This window comes from Mobula birostris, chromosome 14 (assembly GCF_030028105.1).
Source record: "Mobula birostris isolate sMobBir1 chromosome 14, sMobBir1.hap1, whole genome shotgun sequence".
In the NCBI taxonomy this organism is placed as follows: Eukaryota; Metazoa; Chordata; class Chondrichthyes; order Myliobatiformes; family Myliobatidae; genus Mobula; species Mobula birostris.
This window is the reverse complement of record NC_092383.1, coordinates 94,643,749-94,663,459: the sequence shown is the minus strand read 5'-3', so window position 1 is coordinate 94,663,459 and position 19,711 is coordinate 94,643,749. Positions and strand designations below refer to the sequence as shown.

At 44.8% G+C, this 19,711-nt stretch overlaps 1 protein-coding gene across 2 annotated transcripts in view; it reads left to right on the top strand.

Moving 5' to 3' along the window:
* The first annotated feature begins 803 nt into the window (after window positions 1-803).
* Window positions 804-19,711, top strand: part of LOC140209563 (uncharacterized) — a 39,174-nt gene continuing 20,266 nt past the window's right edge. Inside the window, exons 1-2 of one of the 2 annotated variants that reach the window (XM_072277829.1) lie at window positions 804-854; window positions 10,178-10,353. In XM_072277829.1, the coding sequence (XP_072133930.1) occupies window positions 10,285-10,353 (69 nt within the window). In that variant the 5' untranslated portion in view covers window positions 804-854; window positions 10,178-10,284. Of the gene's footprint in view, window positions 855-1,019; window positions 1,041-10,177; window positions 10,354-19,711 lie in introns of those variants that run through there. The other variant, XM_072277830.1, reaches the window with a different exon arrangement.

The following is a 19,711-nucleotide window of genomic DNA, read 5'->3' as shown; positions in this document are numbered from 1 at the left end:
GAAGGCCTGTCTAGATGTGTGAGTGGATGGGGGGAGAGGGGAGGGTGTGAGTGATGGGAAAGGGGTTTGTTTTACTGTCGGTATCTTGTTTTGTTTTGGCTGCTTGTATTATTCTGCTGAACATTGTGGGCCAGGAATGTGTGGCGACATTTGTGGGCTGTCCCCAGCACATACTTAGATGTGTTATTGTTAACAGAATCAAAGCATTTCAATGTACATGGGATAAATGAATCTGAGTTCCTGCAGCACTTTGTTCATCCACACTACACCCGTTCCTGGGTAGTACTGTCATAATGTATGAATGGCCTGTGTGGTTCTTTTGTGGAGCAGACTCGATGGGCTGAATGGCCTAATTCTGCTCCTGTGTCTTATGATCTTTGATACGAGACCGTCCCACATTCAGCAGATTCCCTGCTTGTGACAGGACAGGGTCCGCCCGTCCCAGCCTCCGCAATGCCTCTCCCCGGGTGATCCCGGTTATACCCATCGAAGCTCCGGAAACCCCGGGAGCCCTTTTACACGCTGAATGGAGAGCTCCGCAGGGTAGAATCGGGCGTGGCTTCATCTTCACCAATAGGAGCAATGGGAAAGATATAGGTCCATCTGATTGGCTGAGGGGAGGGTGCCCACACCTGTTTGGGGGTGGATTCTGTCAAGGCAACAGGTAAGAGACTCGCTATCTGATTGGTTTGTTGTGAAGAAGGACGAGGAGCTGATTGGTCTGTTGCAGGTATGTGAAAGCTGATTGGCTGGGATGGAGCGGGCGTATCCAAACCTATAAAGGGAGTGGGAGCGGGGCGGGCGGGAGAAAGCGAGAGAGACCGTGTGGTGTGTGCGCGGGGTCGGAGTCGCAGGTGAGTCGCTGAATTAGTGTCGGTAGGGCGCCCAGGCGGTGCAGGTCGGAGGTGAGGGATCTGAGTCCCTATTCGAGAAGGGCTGGGGGAGGGACATTGAAATAGGTGAGGAAAAAGGACAAGGTGACAGACTGGAAGCGAGCGAAGACATAGAGGGACTGGGACAAACTCGGAGGGGAATCAAAGGTGCGAAGTGTGGGAGGTGAACAGAGGTAACAGGGGATGTGGGGTGTGGGAGTGAGCCGGGGGCAGGAGAGGGTGCCCGATTGGAACAGGGGCAGGAGAGGGTGCCCGATCGGAACAGGGGCAGGAGAGGGTGCCCGATCGGAGCAGGAGCAGGAGAGGGTGCCCGATCGGAACAGGGGCAGGAGAGGGTGCCCGATCGGAGCAGGGGCAGGAGAGATTGCCGGATCGGACAGGGGCAGGAAAGGGTGCCCGATCGGAACAGGGGCAGGAGAGTGTTGGTGCCCGATCGGAACAGGTGCAGGAGAGGGTGCCCGATCGGAGCAGGAGCAGGAGAGGGTGCCCGATCTGAGCAGGGGCAGGAGAGGGTGCCCGATCGGAACAGGGACAGGAGAGGTTGCCCGATCGGAACAGGGGCAGGAAGGATTGCGGGAAAGGGTTACGGGGCCAGAGTCGCTGGATGTAAATTGAAGGATTGCGATAGCAAAAGGCGGACCGTCAGGGAACGGAACCAGACTATCCCAAGTAAAGATGGGTGACGATCTGGCGGCTCACACCGACCTTCAGACCTTGCGGACCGGGCAGGTTGGGATCCTTGACCTGGTCCCGTCCAGCGGATTGTCGGAGCTGTTAAGGTCTTGCTCAACTGTTTGGACTTTCTGATGGAGTCTCTCCGAGACTGACATGGGGGTTCCCAGACACGCAGCAGGCTGCAGGATTGAGGGTCGGTAAACTGGTTCCGCGGATAGCCTCGGGTGTGCGCGATCTGATGGGCGACGGCTTGAGTCAATAGCATCAGCCGATGCGAGGGCTCGCCCTCTACCAGACCGCGTCCCCACCTGAAATCATCTGTAGTGTACCTGGGGTGACGGGCCAGACCGGCCCGGTACATTCCCCTCTTCCCGCTGTCGGCTGCTGCCCTGCCCGCGGAGTGTGTGCTCACGCTGGAAGGCAGGTGTAATAGCGAGCAGCTCCCAGCAGAAAATCCCACTTGTGCCCGGATAGGTCTTGTTACTACTGACTGAAGGAGGTTTAGGTGCGTTCAGGATTTTTCAAATTAGGGTCAGTTCGAAAAAGATCCTTCGGCGCAACGTGTTGTTGCCGATCAATGTGTCTGTCAAAGCTGGTCCCATCTGCCTCCGTTTGGCCCAAATTCCCCTAAAACCTATCCATCTACCTGTCCAAATCACAAAAACGAGAAAATCTGCAGATGCTGGAAATCCAAAGTAACACACGCAAAATTGCTGGAGGAACTCAGCAGGTCAGACAGCATCAACAATGGAAAAGAGTAAACAATCGACGTTTCGGGCCGAGAACGTCGACTGTTTATTTTCTTCCCGTAGACGCTGCCTGGCCTGCTGAGTTTCTCCATAATTGTGTGTGTTACCTGTCCGAATGCTTTTAAAATGTTGTAAATGACCCGCCTCAGTTCTCTAACGACTCGGGTACGCATCGTTTGTGCACCACACTCTGCGTGAAAAAATTTCACCTCAGGTCCCTCTTTTAAATCGGATTCATTTCCTTGCTATTTTTCTTTTAAAAATACAACATTTTTGAACTTTGAATGTTAAAACCACCGTTAGCTATTCAAAATACTATTTCTGACTGTTGAACAAGAATATACTTCGAGTCTTTTATTAAAATTGCATTGAATTTTGCAATTTCTCCTTGCAGCCTAGCCTAGTCGACATTTTGTTTGCGGTGTTTAATGAGCAATTTACTGGGCAAGCTTAAATCTTTAAAAACACGTTGTAGGTTTAGTCAAAAAGAAAGAGGAAGGATTGGGAAGCTGGGAACAGAAAGGACGCAGGAAGGGTTGGGGGGGTGCTAAAACGGACCATGAAATATCTTTGTCGGCGAGGATAAAAGAGGATATCATAGGAGCAGGAAGGTAGAGAAGACAGGAGTAGGTCCAGCCAGGGACAAGGAAGGGCATTCCTGTAAGGGTGGGGTCCTTAATGAGCATTGATATTCTCCAAGGGTCAGAGGAGACATAAGAAAGGACATGCTGGCGTTGGAGATGGTCCAGTGGAGATCTATTAGAATGATCCAGGGAATGAAAGGGTTAACTATGAGGCGTGTTGCTGGTTTAAGAAAAACGAGGGGGATCTCATTAAAATCCTCCGAATTTTCAGTTGGCCCTCCTTGGGTTCTCAGCGCCCAGGAAGGGCCAACCAAAAGCCTTGAATGCCTATAGTCCGGCCGCCCTGACCTCCTACATCATTTATCATGAAGACCCTAGAAAGGCTGGTCTTAGCTCACCTCTGACCCCTGGTCAGATCAGCCCCTGATCCACTGCAGTTTGCCTACCAGGAGCACATTGGGGTTAATGGTGCTGTGATGTACTTGCTCAGCAGATATCCTATTCCCATTTGGATAAACAGGGCAGCACTGTGAGGACCATATTTTTTTTTGATTTCTCAAGTGCCTTCAATACCATACAAACCTCATTGCTGGGGAATGCAGGTTGGCACTTCCATTGAACCCTGGATAATGGGCGACCTGATTGGCAGACCACAGTTTGTGCAGTATCAGAGCTCTGTGTTAGACGTGGTTATAAGCAGCACTGGGGCCCCACAGGGAAATGTATTGTCTCCCTTTCTATTTAGCCTGCATACCTCGGACTTTAGATACAACACTGAGTCATGCCATCCACACAGATTCTCCGATGACTCAGCAATGGTTGAGTGTATAAGGGGAGGATGGGAGGATGAATATAGGGCCCTAGTGGAGGACTTTGTCAAATGGTGTAAGCAAAATCATCTGCAGCTCAACATTAGTAAGACAAAGGAGATGGTGATGGACTTCAGGAAGACTGATGGTGAGGACGTGGGTGTGTTGAGGACCTACAGGTACCTGGGGGTGCACCTGGATGACAGACTTGAGTGGAGCACCAACACAGAGACTGAGTACAAGAAGGGTCAGATTCACCTCTACTTCCTGAGGAGAATAAGGTCCTTAAGAGTATGTAGGCCTCTCCTTCACATGTTCTACCAGTCTGCTGTCACCAATGCAATCTTCTATGTGGTGGTGTGCCAAGGCAACGGCATCAACACGAGTAATGCCAACAGGCTCAATAAACTGAGTAGAAAGGTAAGCTCTATTATAGGGGTCAAACTGGGCACACTGGAGGCTGTTGTAGAACAAAGGACCCTATGGAAAATCCTGGCAATGCTGGACAGTGTTTCTCACCCTGTTCATGCCACCATGGTTGAAAGGAGGAGCACTTTTAGTAATAGACTAAGACAACTGTGCTGCTCCAAAGAGCGCGATATGAGGTCATTCTTACCCTTGGCCATTAGGCTCTATAATGAGTCAACCAATAGCCAGGGAAGTGATGACCCCCTCCCCTGTCCTGTTAGACTGTTCGAGTTAACTTATTTTTTATTCTTACTTTTTTCTCTTCTAACGTTTGCATATCTGTGCATTTGTAATGCAACTGTGACACTGTAATTTCCTTTGGGGCCAATAAAGTAGCTATCTGTTGAAAGCTTGGCTAAGGTGTTTCCAATAGTGGAGGAGTCTAGGACCAGAGAGCACAGCCTCGGAATAGAGAGGCAGCTGTCTAGAACAAATGAGGAGGGTACTGAATTTGTGGAATTCATTGCAATGGACGGCGGTGGAGGCCAAGTCATTGGGTAGGTATACATAAATGATAGGTTCTTGATTAGTTAAGGCATTAAAGGTTTTCTGGAGAAGACAGGAGAATGAGGTTGAGAGGAATAATAAATCAGCCATGATGGAATGGTGCAGCAGACTTGATGGGCTGAATGGCCTAATTCTAACCCTCTGTCTTACGGTCGTATGTTAATGTTGTGGGGCATGTTGATATGAAAAAGGAGAAAGTAATGGTGTTGAGTGTTTTGAAAAGTATTAAGTTGGCTAAGTCCCCATGACTTGATGGGACATATCCCAGATACCAAAGGAACCATTCTTTTGGAATTTTTCTAAGAAGTTGCATGGAAAGTTGATGAAAAAAAAGGCAATGGGGGATGTAAATCCATAATTCCTTGAAAGTGGTGTCACACGTAGATGGGGCTGTAAAGAGAACTTCTGGCATATTGACCTTCATAAATCAAAGTTTTGAGTACATGAGGTGGGATATTATGTTTAAGTTGTATAAGATGTTGGTGAGCCTAATTTGGAGTATTATGTGCATTTCTGACCACCTAACTACAGGAAAGGTACCAACAAGCTTGAATGAACGCAGGGAACATTTACAAGGATGGTGCTGGGATTTGAGGAACTGAGTTACAGGGAAAGGTTGAATTGGTTAGGACTTTATTCGGGGAATGAGCGGAGATTTGTAGACGTATACAAAATAATGAAGTGTATAGACAGGGTAAGTACAAGCAGACTTTTTCTACTGAGGTTGGGTGAGACTAGAACTAGAGTTTGTGGGTGAAAGGTGAAATTTTTATGGGAAACATGAAGGGGAGCTTCTTCACTTAGAGGGTGGTGTGAGTGTGCAATGAGTTGCCAGTAGATGTGGCGAATGTGAGTTCAATTTCAACATTTTAGAGAAATGTAGATAGGTAATTAGATGGGAGGTGTATGAAGGACTATGGTCTTGATGCAGGTCGATGGTACTAGACAGAATGATATTTTGGCAAGGAATTATACAACTTCAACTCTGGTTGTAGATTTATTTAATAGAATTTGAATTGTGGGTGGGGTTTGAGCTCTTCAGTGGTTCTCTGATCCAGAATTGTTCAGTAACACTCTGCCTGAGGGTATGTGATTAACCAGAGGAATCTAAAGGTGGTGTCTCTGATACTTTACTGATGGTTTTGTGAAATAGAATCTGCAAAATGTGTCATGCACGTGATTGAAATGACTCAAAGGTTCAAAGTGAATATATTATCAGTGTATGTATATGTCGCCATATACTATCTTGTGGTTCATTTTCTTGAAGAGATTCATAGTAGAATGGAGAAATACAGAGGAATCAATGAAAAACTACACACAGATTCCACTGGACCACTTGCATTTTGTAATGGACAAGATTTGTCAAATGTGAGCCAAAATGAGCTGTTGCAACCCTATTTTGAAGCTCTTTAAGATCCACGCACATTTAATTAAACCCCATCTGTCAGAATTAATTTTTCAGGATGTGGGTGTTGCTGGCAAGGCCAGGAGTTTGTATTTCAAAATTATACTTCCTTTATAATATGTGCAGTATAAATGTTAACACACTACTTTCTCGACAGTTGTTGCACCGTCAGTCCATAATGTGCTCTTACAGTGAGCCAGCACCACGCAACCTGTATTCCTTAAACAATACACTTAGTGTTTGAGAGGTTGTTGTGCAGGGCCCAGATTCTCAGTGTCCAGTGGCTGCAGGATCTTAGACTGTCCTCCGGCTCCTTCCCCACAGAGCCTTTGCAATGGTTACACCGGGCTTGGCTGCATCCTTCAGTGCGTACTCCTCCCTCTTGGAATGTGCCAGCCAGCCAGCCATCGGCATTCCCTTGTGGTCATCTCCTTACGCTTCAGACAAACTAGAATGTGTCTTTTACTGAGCTGATGTGCCGGAAGCCTGTAATGTTGGTTTATTTGTCTTGCGGTGTGTCCTGGGGTGCTACCAATAGAGCAGAGTTCTGTGTATTACAACTGTTTACTATGGACCTCATCAAGGACTATTGATCCATAAGGCATAGCAGAATTAACCCTTGCCGCCCATAAAGTCTACTCTGCCATTCCATTAAGGCTGATTTATTATCCCTCTCAACCCCATTGACCTGCCTGTAACTTGGACAACCTGACTAATCAAGAATTTAATCAACTTTCACTTTAAATATTCCCAATGACCTGGCCTCCACAGTTGTGTGTTGCAGTGAATTCCACAGATTCACCATCCTCTGTCTTAAGAAATTCCTCCTCATCTCTGTTCTAAATGAACCATCCTTGTATTCTAAGGCTGTGCCCTCTGGTCCTAGACTCCCTTGCTGTGTGAATGTAACTACCAGAGAATGTAGCTACTGGCAGATATGAAGCAGCTTCTTTATTCAACAGAACAAGATACAGCAGGCATAATACAAAAACGATTTTGGTTAAAGGGTCTGGCCAGCCCAACGTGGGGCTTGATATTTTATGTGCCAAACATCAAAGGACAATTCCATATTTACACAAATTTCACACATCCCAATTCACACCCACAAATGTCCAAGTGAATTTTAATCAGCGTTGTCTGGTCCGGGATTCATGGCTTTTTGGAACCCAGCATTCAGAGCTGCACTCCAAATTAAACCCACAATTTGTAGTCAGACCTGAAGGCTGAAGTCATTTGCTAAATGTACATGTAAACCCAAAAATCACTCTAATACCCTCACTGTTAGAAATACCCTCTCCATGTCCATTCTGCATAGGCCTTTCAATATCAATATGGTTCTATGAGATTACTCCTCATTTTTCTTAACTCCACCAAATGATCTTCATACATTAGCCTTTTCATTCCTGGGATCGTTCTCATGAACTGCCTCTGGACCAGTGCATCCCTTCTTACATGTGCCCCCACCTCCCGATTTGTGCCTAGACAGAGTGGATGTGGAGAGGATATTTCCAATAGTGAGAGAGTCTAGGATTAAAAGGCACAGCCTCAGAATACAAGGGTGGTTTCTTCAGTGCAGAGGTGGGGAGGATTTTTCAGTCAGAGGCGGTGAATCTGTGGAATTCATTTCCAGAGGTGATGGGGGCGGGGCTGGTCATTGGGTATATTTGAAGTGGAAGTTGATAGGTTCTTGATTATTAAGGGTGTCAAGGTTGCAGGGAGCAGGCAGGAAAATGGGATTGAGAGGGAAAATAAATCAACCATGGGTGTATGTCTTGAGGTGCCTTGTTGGTGGAAGAGAAGCTATGGGATGGTCAGGAAGTGAGCTATTATCTCCCCAACTCTGACCTGATGAATGGCCATGACAGAATGGTGAATCTGTGGAATTCAGTGCTACGGGAGGCTGTGGAGGCTAAATTTAAATATTTAAAGAGGTTGATAGATTCTTGATTAGTCGGGGCACGTGGAGTTACTAGACTCAACTTTATTGTCATTGTGCCGAGTGCAGATACAAAGCCAATGAAATGCATTTAGCATCTGACCAGAAATGCAAAGAATAGTGTTATTTACAAAATAAGTGCGAATAAAAAGTAAGTGCTACAGCACACAAATATAAAAGTACTGAGACAGTACAATATGGGTGCAATACTGCTTAGCGCTGTGATGAGAGGTTCAGCAGTGTCACAACCTCAGGGAAGAAGCTCTTCCTGTGCCTGCTGGTGCGGGAGCGGAGGCTCCTGTAGCGCCTACCGGATGGAAGGAGAGTAAAAAGTCCATGGTTAGGGTGAGATGTATCCCTGATAATGCTGGAGAAGGCATGAGATTGGGGCCGAGAGGGAAGGTAGATTGATGAAATGGTGGAGCAGACTCGATGGGCCAAATGGCCTAATTCTGCTGCTATATCTTATGGTCTTATTTATGTGCTGGTGGTGAGGATGTCGTGATCCTTGTGCCTTTGCATGTCAGGGGAGAATGTTTTAGACTCTGGTTACAGATACCTATTGCCTTGCAATTGTAATGTTATATTACATTAAGATTTATTATCACTGACTGAAATTAAGGGAAAATTGTTTTGTGGCAACAGGACAGTGTAAAGGCATAAATGTGTCATAAATTGTTTAAAGCAAATAGTGCAACAAGGAATAGCAAGGTAGTGTTCGTGGACTGTGCAGAGATCTGATCTTGGAGGAAACTGCTGGCAGGACAGTAGCGTAGTGGTTAGCACAGCGCTTTACAGCGCAGGTGACCCAGGTTCAATTCCCGCTGCTGCCTGCAAGGAGTTTGTATGTTCTCTGCATGGGTTTCCTCCGGGTGCTCTGGTTTCCTCCCACAGTCCAAAGATGCGTCAGTTGGTCGGTTAATTGGTCATTGTAAATTGTCCTGTGATTAGGCTAGTATTAAATTGCGGGTTGCTGGCCGTGTGGCTCGAAGAGCCAGAAGGGCCAATTCCATGCTGTATCTCAATAAATAAATAGATAAATAAATTAATCCGCAACCAAGTGGTTCTTTGCTGTTTCCCGCTTTTAATAATTTGGAGTGAACTTTCTTGGCTCCTGTACTTGTCTATTGCAATGGTGGCAGTATGATTCGTGTGATTTTTGATTTTTTTTGGAGGACTTCAATGTGAGATTTAAATCATTCAGCTTTTCCAAGGATTTGGTGGGAGGTGTGTTCACATCTCACCCACACTGGCAGCTGGTAAACTCAATACTGTCAATTAAATCTGGAAGAACATGCTTGTGCCGTTAATAGCAACATGTACAAAATGCTGGAGGAACTCAGCAGAGTAGGCAGCATCTTTGGAAAGGAACAAACAGTTGGTGTTTCAGGTGGTTTCATCAGGACTGCAAAGGAAGGGGAAGGAAGGTGAAGGTGGGGAAGGAGTACACGCTGGCAAGTGATAGGTGAGTCCTGGTGAGGACGAAAGGAGATGGATGAAGGATTGGGAATGAAGTGAGAAGCTGGACGTGATAGGTGTGCCATTAATAGAGAGCATTAGCTGCCCAATTGTCAGGGGAAACAATCTCAGAATTCTCTGTTGCCCTTTAGAATTCTCATCTGGTTAAATTTTAATCCTTTTACAAGCAGCCGAGCTAGCAGTTGGTTCAATGGTATTTATGGATGGATATAAACCTCAGCCTTGCCAGTCATTCCTGTATTCCAAAAACTGAAAGTATCAACTAGTTGCTGAAGCTGTCTATCCTGCAGTCCTTGCGTTCATTGCAACGCTTGCCGGCTCTGCTCACTCAAGTCCCTTATGCCGCGATTCCTTTTCTTTGCCAGTACCGTTAATTTCACCCATTACTATTTATTATTTATGGTGCAACTGTAACGAAAACCAATTTCCCCCGGGATCAATAAAGTATGACTATGACTATTTGCACTGGGAGCTTCCCACTGTTCTCCTTCGTTATCGGAGTGGGACTTTTCAGCCCATGCTCATGATGAAGTTCGCCATATGGGTGGTTGCTACGTATCTCAATGGATGCCAATTAATTTTTTTACAGGAATTTGTTGGGTGTTAAAACCAAATATAATATTATAAAATAATATCCTTTCTTGTTTGCTAATTACTTCTTCTGATTTACAGCCACTGTTGGTTTTTATTTGGCTCTTCCTGATGTGACTCCTTCAAGCAAGCCCAATAACAAGGTCCCAGTGCAATGCCCTAAGTTTCCTGCGACCTGATCATCTCTCATGGATTCCATCGCCAGTGTTGGTCATGTCAGGAACTACAATAACAAAACCAGCCACAACCCCAGTTATGTAAGTGTTTTGTGTTATGAGGGAGGAGCTTTGCAGATGAATCGTGTTTGTGAACTGAGGGGGATATTCAGCTGGTGCACCCTTTCATAGTTTAAGGATAAATTCTGTACATTACTGTGCATATTACTGTACAATCTCCAGTCAGATGCAAAGGCTGTAATTTAGTTTCAAGGTAGGTTAGTTTTTAAAGCAACGCACAGAAAATGCTGGAGGAACTCAACAGGCCAGGCAGCATCTATGAAGAGGAATAAACAGTCAACAATTTGGACAGAGTCCCTTCATCAGGGCTGGAAAGGAAGGAGGAAGAAGCCGGATTAAGAGTTATTATAGAATAATTATTCTGGCTTCTTCCCCCTTCCTTTTCAGTCCTGATGAAAGGTCTTGGCCCGAAATGTCGACTCTTCTTTTCCATAGATGCTGCCCAACCTGCTGAGTTCCTCCAGTATTTTGTATGTGTTTCTCTGGATTTTCAGCATCTGTAGAATCTCTTGAGTTTATGGTTGGTTATTAAAAATGTTTTTCTTGACAAGCTGGCAATACTAATGTGGAGTTATTGAAGAATAATTAAGGGGTGTAATAAGTACAGTGACAGAATCAACAATATTGTGAGCACTTGCTGATCCAAGGGTGAGATGTTAATGATAACTTATCCTCCTCTATTGTTGACTTAGTTATATTAACTGGGTTGAATCATTTAACTTTTTGCTTTTGATTCATTTAAACCATGTATTTGGTTAATGAAGGCTTACGCTGAATTTAATTAGTAATTTGGTTTTTGTGAAAGCTTAGTTGCACTATCAGTTTCTTTGAACTGTAATCTGAGCCCGTTGTATTGCTGAACTACGTCTCTGGGTGCAGTGATATCTAGACATTCATTCGCTGAATGCTTTGAACTCTATGCTGGACCAGTGTTAGGAAATCTATAAGGGCTGCCTAGTCATTACTGGCAGTCTGTGATGCCTTTTCTGTTTCCTTTCCTTCCCTGAAGTGCCCTCTGCCTGGTCCGGCAGCACAGATCTTGAATCTAGCTTTGTGGCACAGATGGGTTTAGTGAGTTGCTAGCCGGCGTGAAACTAAGTTGGTTCCTCAATGTAAATTCGCTTCCACTTTCGGAGAAATGCAAGGGATGTGCATACTGCTCTTGTTTTAACATTATTTATTTTGTAATTCAGATTGAGATTTATTCATCGCAAGTACACTGAAACATGCAGTGAAATTGTTTGTTTTGTGGGTATTGCTTTAAAAACGAACCTATCTTGAAACTAAATCGTATCCGTCCAAAATTCAAAATAAATTTATAGTCAAAGTACATATATGCGCTTTGATTATAAACTCTGAGAGTCATTTTCCTGTGGGCAAACTCAATGAATCCAATAGCCATAATAGAATCAATGAAAGGCTGCACCACCAGGGTAAAAGGATGACAAACTCTGCACATTCAGTGTCTTATGAGGGAAGGCTGAGCAAGCTGGGGCTTTTCTCTTTGGAGAGATGAAAGATGAGAAGTGACTTCAAAACTCAAAGTAAGCTTATTATCAAAGTACAAATATTTCACCATATAAAACCCGGAAATTGGTTTTCTTGTGGGGATGCTCAGTAGGTCCAAGAACTATGGTGGAATCAGTGAAAGACTGCACCCAAAAGGGCAGACGACTAGTGCGTAAAAGAAAGCAAACTGAGCAAATACAAAAGAGAAAAAAAAACAAGTAAGCGATAGATGTCGAGAGCATGAGATGAAGGCTCGTTGAATGTGAATCTACAGGTTGTGGGAACAGTTAAGGGATGTAGCGAGTGAGGTTGTCCCCTCTGGTTCAAGAGCCTGATGGTTGAGGGGTGATAAGTGCTCCTGAACCTGGTGGTGTGAGTCCCGAGGCTCCTGTTCCTTCCATTTTCCATCTGATTTGACATTGTACTGTATAGCAGCCTGGACAACGAGTGCAACCTATGGATGTGCTTGGGGCAGCCTACAAGGGTCGCCACACATGCACCAATGTTGCACGTCCACACTGTTCAGCAGAGCAACAATAACAACAGAAGAACATCAGCCAGAAAAACCCCTTTCTCTTCCTTCCTCCTGCTCGCACACAGACAGTCCAACAAACCCAGGGCTGCTGCTTTCAACATACTGCTGTTGCAAAACATTAAAATTACTTTCATTAAAAACAATGATAAACTTGATTCTGTCCATCACTAAAGTACAAGCATAAATTATTCTGAATCACAGAAGTTCAAGTTGGTTCTGAATGTCATCGGAATCTCACTTCCCCAGTGCCAGATAAAACTGTTGTTTAATGCAGCACCAATCTGTAAAGGTTATTGTGGTTTGAAGTTTAAAACCTGTGCTTGGGGACTCTGAATGCAACTGCAGGGTAGAATTAACATCACAGGTTAATGGGCAATGAAGTGAAGCCACAAGAGATTCCAGATGCTGGGATCTGGAGCAACATGCAAAATGCTGGAGGAACTCACTGAGTCAAGCAAATCTCTGGAGGGAAATGGACAGCTGATATTTCAGGTTGGGAACCTTCATTGGACCAGATGAAATAACCCTTCATAGTCCACATAACCCTTCATTAGTCCACAGAAAGCAGGGGTTCCCAACCTAGGGTCCACAGACCCCTTACCTAATGGCATTGCTCCATGGTAGAAAAAAGGGTTGGGAACTCCTGACATAAAGGCTCTTGATCAAAAACAGTGACTGTCCATGCCCACCCCCCCAACCCGGTGTAATGAATTGAGAATATTATTTTTTAACGGGACATGTACCATATCAAATGGTTTGGTGCCTTATTTATAACTCAGCAGCTGAAGAGGTGGTGAAGGCAGCTGAGGTTTGGATAGAGTATTTAGGGCTGTGGGAAAGGTGAAGGCTCTGTGATTTTCAGAAAGGAAATGAGTGATATGACTTTGAACGTGGAGCACCATGCTGTGAAACATTTTGCTACTGAAACTCAAGCGGCCTCTTATTGTGTATTTGACTAAAACGCAGGTATAAAAGATGAATGTGTTTGTGTGGTTATGGATCAAAGGTTTCAAAGGTACTTTTAATGTCAGAGAAATGTATATAATATACATTCTGAAATGCTTAAGGAATTCAGGAAAAAGGATGCTAGTTATGAAGAGATCAGAGTCTTTGAAGATAGAGGTGGGTTGGAGGGATGGTAGATCCCCTCATCATTACATCGTTATAGATGCTGACTGATCTACTGAGCTCCTCTGGCAATTTGTGCATTCATTTGTTCATTATGTGCTGTGTCATAAGATGTGGGCGATCGTGGTCTTTCTGTGTCCATGATTGTTCTTGGTAAATTGTTTCCCAGAAGTGGTTTGCTATTGCCTTCTTCTGGGCAGTGTCTTTACAAGACGGGTGACCCCGGCCATTATCAATACTCTTCAGAGACTGTCAGCCTGGCGTCAGTGGTCACATAACCAGGACTTGTGATCTGCACCGGCTGCTCATACGACCATCCACCATCTGCTCCCATGGGTTCACATGACCCTGATCCGTGGGTGGGGAGGGCTAAACAGGTGCTACACTCTGCCCCAGGGTGACCTGCAGGCTAGTGGAAGGAAGGAGCACCTCACACCTCCTTTTGTAGAGACATATCCCTCACCCCTCTCCAGTCCACTGTGTAGAGTTTTAAACTGTCATGACGTGCTTCAGTCATGCTCTTTCATATACTTCCCTTACTTGGAGCAATTCCCACGTGGGTTAGTTTAGGGAATTGGTCAGTCCTTTTGGCCATTATTAACAGCAAAGTTTATAATCAGATGTACTAACACTTGTAAAATCCATTGCTTTCTACAGTGCCGAAGTACAATTATAAATTACAAGCAAAGTAGAAAGACATGAGTAGTGAGGTAATGTTCTAGGTCCATGGGCTGTTCAGAAATGTGATAGCAGAGGCAAAGAAGCTGTTCCTGAATCGTTGGATGTGAGTTTTCTGGCTCCTGTACCACCTCTTCGTTGATAGTGGTGAGAAGTGGCCGTGTCCCAGATGGTTAAGGTCCTTAGTGATGAATGCTGCCTTTTGAAGACATCCTCGATGGCGGGAGGGTTGTGCCTGTGCTAGCTGAGTCTACAACCCCCGTACCTCCTGCGATCCTGTGCATTGGAGACTCTGTACCGGCCTGCGCTGCAGCGGTTAGAATGGTCTCCGCCGAGCTTCGTCCTGTGTTTCTGAATTAAATCCAACAGGGTACACCCAGTTCTTCACTGTTAACTTGTGACTCTTAGCCATTACAGGAAATGTGAGTGGTAATACCGTAATTCTGATGACACAAGATTTCAAGCATTGTGAAACATCTACTATTAGTCGTACGCAATATGCAGGACCCAACACTGAATGCATGAACGTTGAGCTGAATCGAAGTTGCTTAGTTGGGACAATGGCATTCTGGTGTTGGATTACAGTCAGATAATTCCTTTGACTCTCTTTGTGGACTTCAGTTCAGAGTGCTATTTGCTTGTGTTTATCGTTTGCATGCTTTGGTTTTTTTTCTGCACACTGGGTGTATGATGGTCTTTTTTAATGGGTTCTTTTGGGTTTCTTCGTTTTGTGGCTGCCTGTAAAGAGGCGAATCTCAAGGTTGTATAATGTATACATACTTTGATAATAAACGTTCACACTATTTGTTATTATCTGATCAGGGTACAGGATCAGGAATCCCAGTTCCGGCAGAGTCAAGTCAAAAGTACCGCAGTGGTTTTGTTTCCTCTGTTTGGTTCCCTTTAGGACTTCCCCCGCCGCCAAACCTCTGGTTAGATCTATGCACAGCATATCGGTAGTCTGGGTGCAAATCATAAACACAGGAGATTCTGCAGATGCTGGAAATCCAGAGCAACACACACAAAGTGCTGGAGGAACTCAGCAGTTCAGGCAGCATCTACGGAGTGGAATAAAGGGTCTCGGCATGTATTGACTGTTTATTCCTCTCCATGGCTGTTGCTGAGTTCCTCCAGCATTTTGTGTGCATCAAGTTCAAGTTCAGCTTATTGTCATCCAACTGTACACGTGTACTGTCAAACAAAACAATGATAGTCTGGACCCAGGTGCACAACACAGTATGTCTACTCACACACGTAATGCACAGCAACATTACAACAACAAATAATAAGGTGCATATTCAACGCAAACACGAGGAAATCTGCAGATGCTGCGTTCACCAGCAACTTTTATGTGAGGTGCATATTCAATACAAGTTTTAAAAGTAAAAGTAAACCAGTGCCTATACATGATGAGACCTGGAGGCTGGCAGGGAGTTCAGTAGCCTTGTGTCCTGGGGGAAGAAGCTGTTTCCCATCCTAACAGTTCTTGTGCTAATGATATGGTACCTCCTGCCTGATGGTAGGGGGTCAAAGGGATTGTTGGATGGATGGGAGGGATCATTGATAATGCTAAGGGCCCTGTGTATTCAGCCCTCCTGATAAATATCTCTGATGAGAAGAGAGACCCTGAAGATCCTCTCAGAAGCCCTCGCAGTCCTTTGTAGAGACATGCAGGCAGGTGCCTTGTATTCCCGTACCAGACGGTGATGCAGTAAACTCTCAATGGCGCTCCCATAAAAATTGGTTAAAATGTGAGGGAGGGGAGGAGAGCGTCACTGGCTTTAATCTCCTCTGGAAGTGGAGATGCCGCTGTGCATTCTTGATCAAAGAGGTGATGTTCAGGGACCAGGTGAGATTGTCTGTTATGTACACTCCCAGAAACTTAGTTCTCCTAGTTCTCTCCACGGAGGAGTAGTGTGTGTGTAACAGAGGGGAGAGAGGGAGACAATGTGTGTGTAACAGAAGGGAGAGTGAGAGAGGGAGATGACGTGCAGTGCAGTGAGGAATGATCAGACTGCACCTTCCTAAAGTCCACAATGATCTTTTTGGTCTTGTTCATGTTGAGACTCACCGTTGTGCTTGCACTATTTTACTAGCCGCTCTTCCTCCTCTCTGTATGCCACCTTGTCGTCGCTGTTGATGAGGCCACCTACTGTTGTGTCATTGGCGAACTTGATTCCGTTTTTACTGGATTCAGCAGGGTAGTCATGTGTCAGCACCATGATCAGCAACGGATTGAACACACATTCCTGGGGGGCACTGGTGCTCAGAGAGATGGAGCTAGAGATGTTTCAATCAACACTTACTGACTGTGGCCTTACGGTCAAGAAGTCAAGGATCCAGTTACAGATCAGTCTGTGTGCAAGGAGTTTTAAATCTGCAAATATTGTTTTAGGTCCTGAATGGGGCTGCTAGCAGAGAGAAGTGGGCTGAATGGAAGTTCTCTTTCCTGAATGGATCTTGAAATTAACAAGTCAGTGTTTGAATTTCTGACTTTGCCCTAGAGATTCGTGTTCTGGATTGGCAATTGGTTCAAAGTTGTCACATATCTGGGGTACAGTGGAGAAACCTTGTCTTGCCAAAATCAAATTCAAGTCCTGCCTGAGCAAGGACCACCATCCGCTGCCACTTGCCTTTCGCCACAATAGATCCTCAACAGATGCAGTCTCACTGGCTCTCCACATGGCATTGGATCACCTGGACATTCACAATACCTACATTAATCTTGCTGTTCTGTATTGAGTGAATACAGTTCAGAACTCAACACCAATCTACCCTCAATACTGATCAACAAGCTCCAAAACCTGGGCCTCTGCACCTCCCTCTGCAACTGGATCCTTAACTTCCTCATCGGGGAACCATAGCCACTGTGGATTGGAAAATAACATCTCCTCACTGCCAGTCAGCACTGGTGCACTTCAAGGATATGCCTTATCCCATTGCCTTTCTCTCTCTACACCTGTGATTGTGTGGCTAGACACAGCTCAAATTCCATCTATAAGTTTGCCGATGACACAACAATTGTTGGTAATAGTTATATATTTCTTACTGTAAGTTAAGTTTTCTTGTGCATTGCAGTGTACTGCTGCCATAACACAACAAATTTCATGACATATGCGATTGATATTAAATCTGAATCTGACTCTGGTCAATCAGACAGATGGGAATCACAAACATGAGATTCTGAAGATGCTGGAAATCCAAAGCAACACACAAAAATGCTGGAGGAACTCAGCAGGTCATGCAACATTTATCGAAATGAACAAGCAGTTAATGTTTTGGGCCTAGACCCTTCTTCAGGAGTGGGAAGGAACGGGAGAAATGACAGTAAGAAAGTGGAGGGAGTGGAAGTAAGAATTGAAGTGGATGGCCACCTTGCGATCGCCTTGAGAGTTGGTGACAGCTTCACCGAGCGCCTTCACTGTCCGACACAAAAAGTGGGATCTCCTAGTAGCCACTCATTTCAATTCTACTTCCCATTCCCATTCCAACATGTCAGTCCATGGCCACCTCCACTGCCAGGATGAGGCCACACTCAGGTTACTTTATACTTTATTGTCGCCAAACAATTGATACTAGAACGTACAATCATCACAGCGATATTTGATTCTGCGCTTCACGCTCCCTGGAGTACAAAGGTTGGAGCAGTAACACCTTGTATTCTGTCTGGGTAGCCTCCAACCTGATGGCATGGGCATCGATTTTCTCGAACGTCTGGTAAATGCCCTCCTCCTCTCCTTCTCCATTCCCCATTCCCATTTCCATTTTTTTCTCTCTCACCTTATCCCCTTACCAGCCCATCACTTCCTTCTGGTGCTCCTCGTTCTTCCATAATCTTCTGTTCTCTCCTATCAGATTCATCTTTCTCCAGCCCTTTATCTCTTTCACCAATTGACTTCCCAGCTCTTTACTTCACCCCTCCCGCCCCAGATTCACCTATCATCTGACACCTTGTACATCTTCCTCCCCTCCCTCACCTCCTTACTCTGACTTCTCTCCTTCCTTTCCTGATGAAACGTCATGGCCCGGAACGCCCTTTCCATAGATGTTGCCTGACCTGCTGAGCTCCTCAACATCACAATCAGATTTATTATCATGGACATAGATGATGTGAAAATCATTTCTCAGCGGCAGTGCAGTGCAAATATGTAAAACCACTTTAAGTTATAAATATTAATAATACAGAAGATTAGGCAGTATTCACGGACCATTCAGAAAGATGATGTCAGATGGCCATGTACAAGTACATCAAAGTAGATTTATTAACAGAGTCCATACATATCACCATATACAACCCTGAGATTCACTTTCTTGTGGGCATACTTAATAAATTCATGGAATACTAACCGTAACAGAATCAATGAAAGACTGCCCAACTGGGATGTTCAACCCAGAGTGTAAAAGTCAATGAACTCTGCAAATACAGAAAGAAAGAAATAATAATAATACATAAATAGGCAATAAATATCGAGAGCATGAGTTGAAGAGTCCTCGGAAGTGAACTTTGGTTGTGGAAACATTTCAGTGATGGGGCAAGTGAAGTTGAGTGACATTACCCCCTCTGGTTCAAGAGCCTGATGGTTGAGGGATATTAACCTGGTGGCGTGAGTCCTAAGGCTCCTGCACCACCTTCCCGATGGCAACAATGAGAAGAGAGGGTTAAGCAAAAGAAAAACTTGTGGTGGTTATGTAAAACAACAGAATATAGTGTTGATACAAAGAAAGTGCGGTGCAGGTAGACGATGTGAAAGGGTTATGATGAGGAGATGAAGAGTATACCTTTCACAAGAAGATATCCATTCTGGTGTTTGATAATAGTTGGATAAAAGCTGTCCTTGAGTCTGGTATCCAGGTCATCTTCAACAAGCGATGCCTTAGCAAGGCAGTGTCTGTCATTAAAGACCTCCATTACCCAGGACATACTGCCATCAGGAAGGACGTACAGGAGCCTAAAGGCACCCACTCAACAATTCAGGAACAGCTTCTTCACCTCTGCCATCCAATTTCTGAATGGACATTGAACCCACGAACACTACCTCACTACTTTTTATTTCCTATTTTTTGCACTACTTGCTTCATTTAACTGTTTAATATCTATAAGTAACATATGACATGGCATATTACCAGCATATCTTGTGATATTAGTTAACTTTGCAGCAGTAGTACAATGCAATACATGATAACAGGGAGAAAAAAGCTGTGAATTACAGTAAGTAATTCACATCTGCCAGTGCTATTAAACCCAATTCTGGATGGTAAACGTTCTCAATATTCTGCATGATGGGGGTGGGGAGAGGGGATTGTGAAGGGTGTGAGGGGATGCTTGTTTAAATTAGCTGCTGGAAAGTGTTAACAATGCTCAATGCAGGTGTGGTTAGTTATCTGATGGACTAGGTTGTACTCACAGCACCCCCTAATCTCTTGCTGCATTCTCTTGCTGTGACGGCACTTCCAAATATTTCATAATAGATATGTTGTTTTGGAAAACAGTGATCTTTTTTCTTTATTCTGAAAATGTGGAAGAACCTG